At 38.3% G+C, this 15,308-nt stretch overlaps 1 protein-coding gene across 2 annotated transcripts in view; it reads right to left on the bottom strand.

Moving 5' to 3' along the window:
- The window catches only part of GABRG1 (gamma-aminobutyric acid type A receptor subunit gamma1), a 55,680-nt gene that overhangs the window by 14,761 nt on the left and 25,611 nt on the right, over nucleotides 1–15,308 (bottom strand). For both annotated transcript variants that reach the window (XM_067531273.1, XM_067531274.1), the window contains exon 4: nucleotides 1,016–1,236. In XM_067531273.1, coding sequence (XP_067387374.1) covers nucleotides 1,016–1,236 — 221 coding nt within the window. The remainder of the gene's footprint in view (nucleotides 1–1,015; nucleotides 1,237–15,308) is intronic.

Below are 15,308 nucleotides of genomic sequence, written 5' to 3'. Positions count from 1 at the left end.
AGCATGGTGACATCACACTCATCCACTGCTCTGGGAGAGCTCATATGAATGCTCTTTCCTAGGCCTTCTAAGAGAAAGAAGGTTAACCAGAAGCAGCAGCAGCAGCAAACGTGAAACTACAATTGAATAGGCAGCAAGCTGGCTGGCAGACAGTAGAAGAGATGGGTATGAGCAGGTTTGATGGTGTTGCTCATAAACAAAAAACCAAACCATTAAACTCTATAAAGAAAATTTTAAACAAAACTAGAGGCTATCAGAAGACTCTATCAGAAAACTGCTCACTTTAAAATAAAAAATGTTTAAAAATCAAGTTAACAGTGTCCTTTTGAATCAGTTAGATTATTTTATTTTCTTTAGGCTTACTACAGGACACTTTCCTCTACTTTCAAACAACTATTTTCCATAATGGGCACTCCTACACCACACTATACATAAAGTATTTATGACTAATTTTAAGTGAATGCTTTATCTTTTATTTCATAGACATAATTTTGTACAAAATAGCTGCAGGGGACAATTAAGAGCAATTTGGTTCAGTCAGTCTGCTGTCCAGTGTACAATTGGAGTGGTGGCACTTCAACAGCTAACCACAAATTATGCTATTGGCTTGTCAAATTACATTAAGTAATTTTATTTATTTTTACTTTCTTCTTGCACCTAAATAAAACAAATCTTGTCACCAGCTTTGATTTAATTTATTGTTGAGCGGTATATTACAAAAGCCTATATTTTGTTCCCCTTGACTAAGTCACAACTTATTCATCTCCACACTTGTTTCTGAGCCTCTGAACTTTGGAAGCAAAAGGGACCTGGAAGTTACTTGTTACTATAATTCTTTCAAAGTCACCATCATAATATTTTGTTTAGTAACATTAGTTCATTTATTTCTGTCAGTTGCACTTTTTTTCAAATTGTAAAATTAATAGGTTTAATTGTAATGGATTGCAGAATATAACAATGAGTGAAAATATTAATGAAGAGCCATATCCTTTATATTCAGTTAATGAACTCTTACCTCAGAGTATATAATACTCGTCCATCACTCCAGATTCGAAGCAAACGATTTGGAGTTGTGATCCAATGAGCATCAGATTTTCTTGAGTTCCGGAAGAAAGTATCTGGAATCCAAATTTTTCCAACCATATTGCTATTAAGCATAAGCACTTTCATTGAGCTGTTAAATTTTAGGCGACTGTCATACCAAGTCTGGGCAAAAATTATGTCTATGGTATATTCCTAGAAAAAGAGAAACAACCATATATATATATATATATATATATATATATATATATATATATATATATATAGACACATATACACACAAACCAAACCATTTGTGCCAAATATATATTTTTTTAAATTAAAGTTAATGTCATCTTCATTCTGCTACAGACACCTTTGCACCACTTGAGGAGTGTGTTATCCCAGAATTTGACATTCCTGTGTATACCCCAGAACTTGACAGTACTGCAGTCAGCAATTTTGTATGTTCAGCCACTGCCAGCTGAAAACCAAACATCATATAGCTAGGAAAATCTTAGGCTTTTGTGAGGCAAGGTCAGTCAGCTGCATACTTGCAGTTGGCTAATTGGAATGGGAGGATGGGACAGAAAGTTATGGAAGCGAGTGAGTGAATAGTGACCTTGGTTTTAAGTGCCCTTGACATATTGTTGTTATGACTAGAAATGTTTTGAGATAATGAGTAGTTTGTTGAAATTAGGAGAATTGCTGACCTATTAGAGGTTACTATGCTGACCCACTAGGAGTCACTATAGGTCATGTGCTTTGTTAGAGTTAGTTATAAAAGATTAGGTAAAAGTAAATACCTTGGAGTAGACTGAGGGAGTTTTTCTTCGGGCAAGTTGCTGACATCTAAACTCCACATCACCTGGATGGAAAAAGGGCACCTGGAAGCCACTCAAAACCATCTCAGACTGTGGGTAACTGTCTGGGATATCCTAAACCTATTGCATATGTGTGTGTGCTTAAAGTCTAATAAAAAGTAGTTTTAAATAAAAGCACTCTGGTTTGTATCAATTATATACCAGATGGCTGAGCTGTGTCCCCTACTGATTTATTCCTGTCACCACCTGGAGAGAAACAGTTAAGTTACCATTGCTTTGGGTTCTGAGAAACCCTGGGTAACAAGTAAATAGCACTTCTGGCCTCTGATGTAAAAGGAGTAGCTGAGAAATAGGGGACATGACTGGAGCATCCCTAAATCAGTTGCCAGAATAGCCACTTGGGACCATTGGTACCTAGATATAAGCTTCAAGGCTCACAATGGAGACAAACTACTTTTCCACCAAGCATAACTTGGCTAGACCAAAGTTTCTAGGCCTGTTTTTTTCTTTTAAAAAAGCTCTGTTTTGTTTTTAAAACTTTATTTATTTATTTATTTACAATCTTGAAGATTTTGTGATGTGTTTTCCATGGATGTCTCATGACAAAAATTATAGAATTTGTCTACCAGTCAAGTTAAACACATTTTGAAAAATTCATGAATATGCAGCAAGGGAAACATCACCATTTGCCATATAAATGAACACTCTCTGACTGTGTGGGGAAGGGGTTGGGAAGAGGACAACACCACAAGTCCAAAGTAGGAAGGAGATCTTATTTAAAGGAAACCACATATCTTTTTAAGACCTTAGGTAACGTCTTGTCTTGATGGAAAGCCAATTTCTTTAATAGATACTTTATGTCCAGAAAAGAACAATGGTAATAAAACAAAAAAAAAACCCCAGGGTTTTCATTAGACAGTTCAATCTGCACCTACATATGGCAGTAATAACTGCATAGGGTGGGAGTGGAAAAATGTTATGGTTGTGTTAGACTTGTTCCTCAGAAAGCCAGAAAGGGCTGTTCTACACTTGAGATAAAGGAGCAACCTGACATCTTCTTCTCTGAAGAGAGTTTTGTTACTGTCACAGGGTTATATTAGGCCCTTAAGCCCCATGTGGAAGGGACCATCCATGCATGGAAACCTCTGAAACAGTGTTTCTTTCCCCACAGAGACCTTGCACAGGTCTCTCAGTGCATTAAAGGTCCAGGAAACAAGGAGAAGACATGGTGGGCTGGGATAGAGATGAAACTTTCTACACATCTCTCTTCCTAGTCCCAAGGGCAGCTGTACCCACTTTGCCAGGGAGGGTGACCAAAGGGCTAGAGCTTGGGTAGAGGCCACGGTCTTCATACAGTTGGCTTTGGTCTCTTGTAGAGGTGCTAGTTTTGAAAGGGGAGGGGAACACACCATTTCCTTGGGTGGGGAAATCTCCACAGCTTTAACTTGGAGGGGCAGTCTGCCTTTTATATAACATGAATGGTCTTCCATAGAACTCAATGCCATGAAAAGAAAGGTGTTATCAATTACAGTGGACTCCATTTATATATAATGCTCAATTATTTGACCAGGGTGACTCAGACACAGCCCCTAAACATTGGTCTGTCCAGGAAACAAGTGTCAGTCATGTAAATTTAAAACTGACTGCAGAGGGACTAAAGTCTTTGTTTTCTAAGAAATTAATATACCCAGAATATGTTTGATTTGATGTGTTTTCAGCAACATGAAAATCCACTGGATTTTACAAAGAAAGAGAGAAGGAAACTATATTTGTTCAATGAAAATCTTGGGCCAGATCTTCCCTGATGTCAACTGGCCATAGTTCCACGTAAATCAATAAGGCTACGGCCAGTTGACACCTTCTGGAGATCTGGCCCCGCCTATATCGAATAACATAAAGCATAAGATCAATAAGAGATGCTGCTGATTATACCTCAGGCAAGTCATTGTCTTTGTTTTGGTTTCCCCCTCTGAAAAATGGGGAGACTTAATACTTGTCTCCTAGGAGAGTTCTTAAGATTAAATTTAATGTTTGTGAGGCACTCAGAGACAAAAGCGATGCCACACAGAAATGAATTATTCTGTATTCAGTGAAGATTTTGGATGGGGTACAGTAAACAAGGCAGGGATCACTAATTTAATGATGATAAAAATATTGAACAGCTGTTTCATTCCCTGAGCACTGTCCATCCTGTGCATTGAATGAAGTAGGGGGACGTGTGGAAAAATACTATGTGATCATGTAATTAAAGACTGCATCATGCACAAGGGAATAGAATTAATGTTGCATAGGTAATCTTAAATCTGGCACTTCCTAATTTTCAAGTGTTTGGTTTTGCAACTTAAATAATGTTTTAATGTAGTGTGTATGTGTCTGTGTATATGTATACACACACACACACACACACACACACACACACACACACATGTTCTGTAGACAAAGGAGAGAGGATAAGTTGGAGGAAAAAGGCATATGGCTGAGTCATGATGTTTGGTATTTCTTGTTAATCCCACTCTTCAACTGTTGGGTGTTTTCTTTGTTTAGCTGCCTATATAAGAGAAAAATGTCATACTTCACTGAGAGGAGAACGAGGCTTTGATGGTCTTTTGGATTAAGTATATTGTGGCAGATATGGCAATTTCCTGCAATATCCTTGGAAAAAAATGTATTGAATTAAACTTATGTATCTTTGGAGTCTATCTTAGGGGGTCTATTACAGGAGTGGATGGGGTGAGGTTTTGTGGCCTGTGTTGTGCAGGAGGCTAGACTAGATGATCATATTGATCCCTTCTGACCATAGAGTCTATGAGTCTATGGGGTCTATTGTATTATATGCAAACGTTAGATATAATTGTGGACTGGGACTATAAGCAACCTCTCTGGGGAGGAGATGTGATGCAAACTCGTGGAAGTGATATGAACTTCAAAGGACTGTGTGAACAATGGGCCCTACAAGAATGGATTTTTGGGACAGAGTCCAGTGGTTTGCCTAGAGAATCTCTAGGGGGAGGTGAATGCAAATTCTGGTCATGCAAAAACCCAGCTTTTTGAAGCCCTGAGATGAGGGCCATTGTCTGCTGATTACCTTTTCCTGGAGTCTCAAGGATAAAGGCCAAAGCTATATAAAGGAAATACTAAACTATTCATGAGGGTGCAAGTTCTGTGCTAAGGTTGTTGTGAACTTGTATCCACAGAAAAACTCCTTTGTGGAGTTTGCAGGACTGACTCTGACCAGAGAGCTTGTTGGGGGTGATCTCTGTTAAGTTTATAAGTATGCATGTAGGTTCTTTTATTGCTTTAAATATGTTTTATCTGTAATGCTTCCACCTTAAGAATAAATGTGCTTGCTTATAAAGGGCTTTGTGGTAACTTATAACTGACGGCAATTCTGCTGTTCACAGCCTTTGAAGAGAAAACAAAGTGCAGATGCTGGCTTGTTCAGGAAGTCTGGTTTGCTGGGTACATCACATCACAGCACAGGCAGGGAACTGTGCAGTCTGGATAAAAACATGGTGAAATGGAGGTCACTGCTCAAGAGAGGTGGCTGCTCAGGAGCCAAGAGCCGACAGTTAGTGCTCTCAAGGGACCATGGAGGGGGAATATAGATGCCCTGAATTTTGACATATGGTTTCAGAAGGGCTCTGAGAGGGAGAGATGACAAGGCAGTCTAGGTCAGGGAGGGGACCCCAGGGCTATAGGAATGAATGGAAGAAAACAAAGAGAACAGAAGCAGGAAAAGAGCCCAGAGGGAAAACAAAGTATCAGCTGCATAATTGTAACAGAATAAATTTGGAAATTATCAAAGTTATGTCTATAACAGTTTAAAGATTTTAAGTAACTGATACAGAGCAAGATAGTACCCTGCCCTTTTTATGTAATGAATGGCAAGAAGGGAGAGTAGGGACTGACCCACATCCTCACCCCATGAAAAGCAGGTTCTATGGGTCCACATGTGTGGGGAATGCTCTGCCCCTTCTCCCCGCACCCCCTGGATGCCAGCCTGAGTTAGCTGAGTTAGCCTGCGGGTGGCATAGGGGTAAAAGTTACTGACTCTCTGAAGCAAGTGGGGAGACCAGGGAAGGAATTATTACCCTCTCTGTCACTATTCCTTTCCTGGGCCACTCCTGGGGTGGAGTAGCTATATGGCCCCTTACAAGTCTCAGTTATATCCACAATCTTGTCAGAAATTGCAAAGACTTTAAACACAATTACAACTTAAGTGTGTTTCTTCTCTGAAAAATCACTCAGCCAATAAGGCATTGTGGGGTTTTGCTTATTGTCCTTGAGTCATTTCCAGTTCAAAAATGACCAGTATTTAAGGAAAAAGGTGGGGGATGGGATTAAGGGGGACTGTAATTGCTAATCATACAGACTGACCAGGGATCATCTGGATCCAAGAATATAATTTATTTCCTTAAAGCTATTATCACTAGCAGTTGTGGTTCCACAGATCAAATTAGGCCATCAGTTATATCTGTAAAATCCCTTTGTCTTTAAATTCTGCCTTCCAGGCAGAGTCTGACTCTCCATTTGCCTGTGCTTTGTGTAGTTAGATACAGCGGTTCAAAGCGGATGCAAAATGCTACCTAATCAGAATGGGAGGTGGCCTTTGGCATGCACTTTGCACAGGGGTATATGACGACAAAGCATGGTGCAATGGAGAACTTCCCCCACTCCATGTCTTCAAGGGGCTGCCCAAGTTTAATTGAAATTGAGTAAATAATTCTTTTGAAGAGGCATAAGAAAAGAACAGACTCCAGCTCCCTCTCCTACAGCTATGCTGCCTCTGCAGCATTAAAAAGGAGTAAAAAGTAGTCACTAGGTGAGTGAAGTCAGCAGATGTTTTCAATATACAAAAGGAGTGGGTCAGGAGAGTAAGAAGGTGCCATTTTAAATAGTCACTTTTCACAGTAGAATTGCAAAAAAGAAATATGTCAAAGTAACATTATAGTCAAACCCACCAGAGCAGGAAAACGTCAGGCAGCCACAGAACACTTACCACCCTAACAAATTAAGGTTAAAAAGGAAAAAAAGCTACTAGAAGATTTTGAAGGAAAACAGGGTTTCCAGCAAGAGAACAGCTGGACCAATCCATCTGCTTTATTATTTTACATTTTAGTTCTGAATTCATGAGTACTAGATATAGTTTTATATTCCTCCTTTAAAATAATAGTGCAACTTACGAACACTTTGAACGCAGCATGTATCACTGCTCAAATATAATCTAATGCCTAAAATATAATATAACAAAGTTAATAATCTGTTGCTGAATAGTTCACTACTGCATAACATTGGATCCAATTACTTGGATCTGTGAGAGAGGGATGGCTGTGAGGGGGCCCTCCATATACAACTCTCTCCCTTTCTCTGTTACTTCCAATGCATTCTCATCTTCCCTCATCTGCACTGAGAGCCCTCTATTTTGGGGATCCATAATGCAGCCAGAGGATGTATTATGGATCTCCAACAATATTTTTCCACAGAACCCCTCAGCACAGCTGACCCACACTTTCAAGAGGCTGTGCTAAGGAGGGGTTACAAGAGAAAGACCCCTGAAAGATCCTGCCTCTGGCATTGGCCTGACATCTACACAGATCTAAGTGGATTCATGAATTCTGGAAGAAGCAGCAGCCCCTACCTTTTTCATTCCCCATTTCCGGAAGGAACTGTCATTTTTCTACAAAAGAGGGAAGAGTGGCTCCTAAGATTTGCTGAATAAGTGTGGCAGTTCTTATGATCTGAAGCAGACCGCACATCTATCTAGTCCAGCATCGTGTCTGCAGTGCTCACCAACACCAGATGACTGAAGGTCCATAGTGTATGTAGAAACTAATAGTTTACTTCTATACTATCCGGCATAACAATATTTTAGCTTTTTAATATACTATTTTACTGCAACCTCTCTCTACAAATGATTATTTCATCTCTCATTTTGGTACCGAAAGTTACATTTAACAATTCTATCACTTCTGCCATTAGTCTTTCATCAAATCTTTTCGCCTTTCAGTGCCACCATGTTAAAATAAAAATGCTGTGCTGCTTTCTCTTTGAAATGAAGTGAGTGATAAAATAGTCATGCAGCCTAAAATTGATTTAATCTATGGCCACAGTAAAATGTGTGTTCATTCACATTTAGCCTCAAATTATACCCTGGGTTCAGTGACCATGACACATATTAGCTCATATTTGGCATTTGATTAGACACTGAACTCTTTAGAGTTCAGCTCTTCCACAACTAGAATAGAGAGCTAGCCTGCCTAATTATTTAAAGCTTACTTCAATTTTTCTCCATCTCTTTTCAACTGTGGCACAAATATTATTCTGCAGCACTGTAACATAATTCAAAGTGGAAAGAATGATGAATAGTGATGGATGACCATCAAATGCCCAGATTGTGAACCCCTTACAGAAAAGGTTGAGCAGTAACTCAGCTGAGTAATCCCATGGGGGAGGGAAATCAATCAATAATAAAAAGTAACTGCACTAAGAAAAAAAGGAACAGTCACTACATGGTATATAAATTGGACAACGCCTGAGATCTGTCCCAATTTCATGTGATATATGAAAGAATATCCATAGTCAGCATTCAAATACAGCCAGACACATTTGGCTGACGCTTGACTTTTTGTCAGAAGGCCCTGAGAAAAGGAACCTCTGCAAGGGTCTATGTGGATATAATTGTAATTCTGCAAAAGTTATTGCACAGGTTGTAAACCAGTTATTGCATCTAGAACAACCCAAAACCTACTGAGGCCTAACTACCATCACTTCCATTCCAGAATGCTGAGGAATACAGTGACACCAAAGAGTAATTAAAATCCAACAAAAAAGGAAATAGTTTGTTTCTTAATGTTTTTCTAGCAGTCTTATAACTCATTTTGTATTCCACAATACAACCGTGTATTAAAGAGTGATATGCAGCAAAGTGGGTGTGACTTGCTAGCAGGGACATGCTCATTGGAGCATATTTTATATGGAAAACAGGAAATTAGGAGTAGAATATGCCAATTCTTTATGGGACAAACACAAATACAACCATATTTCCCTAAGCCAAAAGTCCAAATAGTAGCATAAGGCTTGCTTCAGCCAAAGTCTGAGATGAAGACTCAGCAAAGGTCTGTAGTGCAGCTTGCTTCAACCAAGTTCCAGAGATGAAGAAGAAAACCCATTTGGTCCTTCTGAACTCAGTTCTGTCTACACCTCATTTCCCTCTTGGTTAGACTCCATCCTGAAGACTTAAACTGAAAGAGAGTTTTCAGCAAGAGCTATCAAGAAAAATAGAGGAATTTTTTTTTCTTCAGGAAAGTTAAAGAATATACTCTGCATCCTGCCCTTATCAACATGGAGAGATATTACTAAATTCCAGAGACTCCGTTTGGTGTGGGGATAAAAGGGTTAGGAGATCAAGGCAGCCAAATACAAAATGGTGAAAAAATGATATTCTAAGAAGCAGGAATGCATGGAATAAAGCTATCAACATTAGCTGCTTTATCTGCATCTCACCAGCAAGCTGACAGTGAGTGCGTACATGCACAAATACACACACCCCTGCATGTCAAGCAAAACCTCTTAAGTAGCATCTCCAGTATTAAAATATTTAGCAATCTTTCATTTATAGCTGCTCTAACGAAACTTCTAAAATGTGGCTGTTCTCTTCGGTAGGTTGTTTTAAAGCCCCCTTTTTAAAAAAAAAAAAAAAAAAAAAAAAAACTATGGGAACTGCTTCAGGCTTAGCAATGGATTCATCAAAGGCAGATCCCCATGACTGGGACTGAAGCTGAAATTAATTTGCTTGTTTCAGCAAACACTATTGGTTATTTCCTTAGGACTTTAAGGCCAGATCTGGGAATCCCAATGAATCTCAATAGATTTTGACTTGTAAATCTGATGTTCCTGACATTGTGTTGATGGGGAGCAGAGGCAGCAGGGGACTGTAGGAACTCTATTGAACAGAAAAAAATTTCACCAGTGGTTGTAACCTTTTAACCAACCAGATCATTCCCATTACACAGATTTTACTATAGGCTGTCATGTGAGCATATGCACAGGCTAATGGAAATAATACTGCAGTGACATATTTATAAGAGATGATTATGTAAAGAAAGTTCATTTGATTCCCTAAATTATAATAATACAGCAGACAAATCCATATTCTTCGTTGTTACATCTGGTCTACACTAATCTGGGCCATTATGAATGTAAAAACAGACACAAGTGGTTGTATAAATAAATAACAAGTTATTTTGACTCTTCTGTGTAAATTAGAGACTACTAATAAAAATCATGCCAGTTAATTATTTTTCTACCTGGAATATTTATTAGAGTACTTCCTGCAATTACAGCACTTGAGGGTTTGAGGTGTTTTTGTTTTGGGTTTTTTTTAAAACACACAGGAGTTCCCATGCTGGAAGTGATGCATTGCTTTTCATTTAAACATAAGTAAGCTGTCTGTTGCCATTCCTAAATAAACCTCAAAGCAAAGCAATGAAAGAGAAGGCTAATCAGGCAAACAGCATCCTAGGTTCAAAATACACAAAAAGCCATGGGGTGAATTCTGATAAGAGCTGATAATCCTTTGTGTGGTTTACATCAGTGACCTGTAAACCTGAGTAACTGCACCTCTTACTTTTTGAGTTCCACCCACTCTCAAATAACTAGACAGACTCAAGCAACCAGATCATCCACATTTGAGACTCAAGCAACCAGATCATCCACATTTGAGATGAAGGCACAAAAATGTGGGTGCAAATTTTGAGAGAACAAATTTACAGCATAACTGAATGTTGTGCAATCTCAAAAATGCTTCTACATTCATTCTGAGGTAACCTCTATTAAAATGAGATTTGATCTGACATACAAAGATATTTATTGCTACTTCAAAAAATGAAACCTCAAATTATTACTCTATGCCAAACCAAAAAAACCAAAGCAAAACAAAAAACTATTGGAACTAAATTATTGATATGCACTTTCCACAGCACCTAAAACAAAACATAATAATAATAACATATAAGATTCAACCAAAAGTAATAAACAAAAGAAAAAGAAATCAAAGTATAATGTACTTACTGTAAGTATCTGATGCACAAATGTAACCACTGTATGAAATCATCACTTCTTGACTTGTGTTGTATGTGTATATATGATGGCATAAATGCAGCCTTTCTTCTACGGATCTCAAAGTACATTTTAAAATGTTAGTTAAGAAAGATGAACTGTAAAAGAAACTAGCTACTACATGATAATGTGAAAACCTAATAGACAGAAATTAAGTCTGGTAAGATGATTCTCACAGCTGAAACAGCATCAGAAGGCAATATTTGTACAGGAAGGCTATGTCTGATATGACACCATTGCAGGCTATTGCCAACCAGCTCTTCTTAATTCATGGGGTCAGTGCCTCCCTTCCTAAGATATACTTTCAGGGTATCTGTGTAGTGTTTCCTCAGTCCCCCACAGGTCCTTTTGCCATGGCTAAGTTGAGAAAGAGAAGACTTGCTTCAGAAGATGAGTATCAGCCATCCACACACAAGGACCAGCCCAGTGAAGGTGATGTTTCATAATCTTTGCCTTAACACTGGTGATGTTACCTGAAGTGAGAACGCTGGCATTGGTGCAATGGTCTTCCCATCTGATACGGAGAATCTTCCTAAGGCAATGCTGTTGGTACCACCCCAGATGCTCAAGATGGCTTTGGTATGTCACCCATGTCTCACACCCATAAAGAAGAGGGGGGATGACTACTGCATAGTAGACCAGGATCTTAGTTTCCATCTGCAGATCTCTACACATATACAACAGCATACTCCACTAAAGTCAATGGAGTTTTTTCAGTTTATACCAGCTGAGGATCTAGTCCCATATATTTTGTCAATTATCCAATGAATAGTTTTAGACATGGAAAAAAGTAAGCCAACTGTGGTTTAAACAGTGGAGTTATTTTACAGACAGTCAAAACTGAACCATATATATAGGATTTAAAATTGAATCAGAGCATGAAGTTGCCTAGGTATAGAGTGTTAAAAATTACTGACACCATACATCAGAGCATTCATAGATGGCATGCACAAATCAGGATATTCTTTCCACTGAAGAGCATTTAAAAAAACACTTTGTGGAACCATAACTAGATCAGTTCCTATTGATATTAAGTCTGTAAAGAGCAATTGTCCAGATTTTCAGCAGTGGCTGAGAAGAACATAATGCTACTTGGGAGATGGATGCAAAGGCAGCATTACCAATTCTAGGCCAGCTATGTTCTAGTTCAGGCCCTGAAAGCTGCTTTAACATGTGCCAACTGTCCAAATGTTGCTTTAGCCACACTTCCTTTTCTTTTCTCCCCTAGTCACACCCCTGGCACCAGCCATAAGAAAGGGGAATGACACTGATATTCCATGCAACACAACTTGAAGAGCTTCATAAAAGGGGGTGATCTTCCTGTAAATGGATATGACAAGTTTTGAACTACATTACAATAGCTGTGATGTGGGGCAAAGCAGCTGCAATGCAAGATCTGGAGCAATATGTTTCAGCTACTGTGAAATACCCAAATGAATGTACAAAGAAAGTAAAGTAAACTCATATTTGTTCAGTATTGTGTATGTTTATAGGGCCATGTGAAATTATAAAATAAACATTGATTAATAATGTAATACTAATAGGCATATGGATTCTAAAATTAAATACATTTCAAAGCAAAAGACAATTCAACTGCCAAGCTTACTAAAGTAGCATTTACTCATCTGCTGTAAAAAAATATGTATTGTTTCAGTGAACATCAAATATAAATCTGGATAACAAATCCACTATCATATATAATGCTGACAGGAACAGAAAAATATTTATATCCACCTTTCCTTATAAAGAAAAGTAAATTGAAAAACTATATTTTGTTAGCTGAATTCAAAGAGGGGTTTGGGTTTTAAAGCTGAGAGAGTTTCTAGAGCTGAGCAATGGCTGGCACTTCTGACCTGATCTAAGAGTAAAGCATCATGGAAGACATACTGTCATGGGAGAAAAAATACAGAGATTTGTACACAATCTGCAAATGGAGGCCACACAAATTGTTTGAGTTCAGTATTCTAGAAGTTTAAAATCCTCACCCCAAGTCTTGACAAATTCATATATATGGGCACAGGTTATTTGCACAGCTGCACCTGTGAATCTTAGTAAGCCTCATTCTCCCCTCATTCTCCCTCATCATGCCAAGATAAGAGACCCTACTGACTGTTGCATGTTCCTTTTAGACATCATTGCAATCCAACCTCCAAGCAAAGCTGCAGGGATTGGTTCACTCTCAATGTCTGCAGAGTTCAGTTCACAAACCCATCGTGAGCCAAAACCTGGAAGGTTCATACAGTCCTAGAAATGGTGAGTTGCTGTGCTTGGACAGTCTTACAAGAAATATAATAAATAATGTGTCTTACCTAGAACTGCATTTACTTTAAGAGTAGGTTTAGGGCAGTATGTCATATAGATTTATTTATATTTGTCCATTTTTCCTACTGTGTTTCAACTCCTTCTGGAGAGATTCGGGGGGGGTGTGTGTGTGAGAGAGTGTGTGTGGGGGAGAGAGAGAGAGAGAGACTAGTTCCATGTATAAAGTGAAGTATATGCCAAAAGCATATGCAGAATCAGTCCCTTACTCCCTACAATACAAATAGCTCCCTCTCTCCAAGTATTGCTCTTTATTATATTGATCACTTTACATCCATTAAATAGGACACTTAATTCAATAATATCCAGCAGTACAGTTTAAATACAATTAATGCAATATGAGGTGTTACATTTTTCAGCATAGGATTAATGAATATTTATGGTAATGTACTTTCTGACCAAAGCTATTTATATTCTGATGTGTTTAATGTACATTGTATGGTACTTAAAGAAAATAAGTTTCTGTTCTTTAAAGGTGTAAAAATTTAAAGTAAAAGTGACTGAAGTTCTGTGTCACATTCCCAATGCATCAAACTACAAAGCATCCTATACCAGAACAAATAAAGGACAGTGCTTTGTAATCTATATCTGGGCATTTATACAATATTAGCTACAGGGAACTGAGAGCCTTATCAACCTTTAAAAAGAAGCATTGTTTTTTAGTGATTACAAGTTAAGAATAAAAATGGCATTTAAAGTTAATAGATATTTAAATGTAACTATCAGCATGTGCTACAGATCAAAGTAATGAACGGTGCAATAAGATGAGAAAAATAAACCCTACAACTGCCCATGCCATTCACTGTGTGTAGTGTAGCAACATTTGATGTACAATGTGAATCTTTGACGTATTCAGTGCTTTTACTCCTTATTAAAAATGATAGCGCTATGCTTCAAAGTATGGTTGTTAGCTTGCTGTAACAGGAGCCTTCAATGGATAACTAGTAAAAGTCACATAGAAGAAGTTACACAAGTTGAAAAAGAGTCAGAAATGTTCAGGAATAATAAGGAAATGAAATTGTAAGACTAAAGTATAATTACAGGAATGTATTCTGGTCAGAAGTTCTACAACCAAAAATCCATTAATATATTTTAAAAGTTGAATAAATAGTGCCATTGACAGTCAAGAAAAAAATAACACAACATCACAATAAAATGGAAGCAGATCCAAAACTGTTAACCAGGACATCTAGTCTGACCTCCTGAATATCACAGGCTACAAACACTACCCAGCATCTGCACACTAAACCCAACAACTGAAATTAGATTGCTGCCCACTTCCGCTAGTGTTTTTAATAGAAGAGGCTGCTGCTATTCGCTACACCCTTGGACAGGCGGCTGCTTAGCCACATATGCTGTTGCATATTGGACTGTTTGAAGTGCTCCTCTTCCCTCCCCTCTTAGGCTTTTCACTTACTCCTTTCCATATAGCTCACTCCCCGACAGTAGCTGCAGCTCATGGCAGAGGCCTTCAGTTTGTGAAGTTGTTAGGGTAGAATGTATATCCTTGGCCACAGGTCATACTGTCTACTTTAGGGTTTTCCAAGGGACCTATTACCTTGGTATTATTCTAAGCAACACATACATTCCCTGCTTCTTGAGAACTTGTGTTCAGACAGACCATGATAAAATATTCTGTGCAAAAACACTGGACTTCTTTATAATTATAAAGGTAAATTTCACTTTATAAAAGCTCAGAAACTTCTAACACTGCAATGTGCAAGTTCTTTACCTTTTTAAGTACTCACTTGCTGTATTAATGTAAGACTCGTCTGATGTTATGCAGGTGTGCATGAGGGGAGAGGGTGAAAGGACCTGGCCTACTCCATGCATAGGGGCCAGACACACTCTTGGTTCTCAGCTTCATGGGAGTGCAAGGATTGCTAAAAGCTAGTGCTGTCAGGAGCAACAGCCAGTAGAGAGGACACTTTACAAGGGATGGCATACACTAAGCCATTTTTAAGCTGTCAACATTTTTCCAGAGAAACTACACATATTGTAAAAGTGAAATAATGCAAATCATTTAAG

Source organism: Emydura macquarii, unplaced genomic scaffold, assembly GCF_026122565.2.
Source record: "Emydura macquarii macquarii isolate MOO-44397 ecotype Brisbane River unplaced genomic scaffold, CSIRO-AGI_Emac_v2 contig_3128, whole genome shotgun sequence".
Classification (NCBI taxonomy): Eukaryota; Metazoa; Chordata; order Testudines; family Chelidae; genus Emydura; species Emydura macquarii.
The sequence above is the reverse complement of the archived record's forward strand: the minus strand, read 5'-3'. Positions and strand labels throughout refer to the sequence as shown.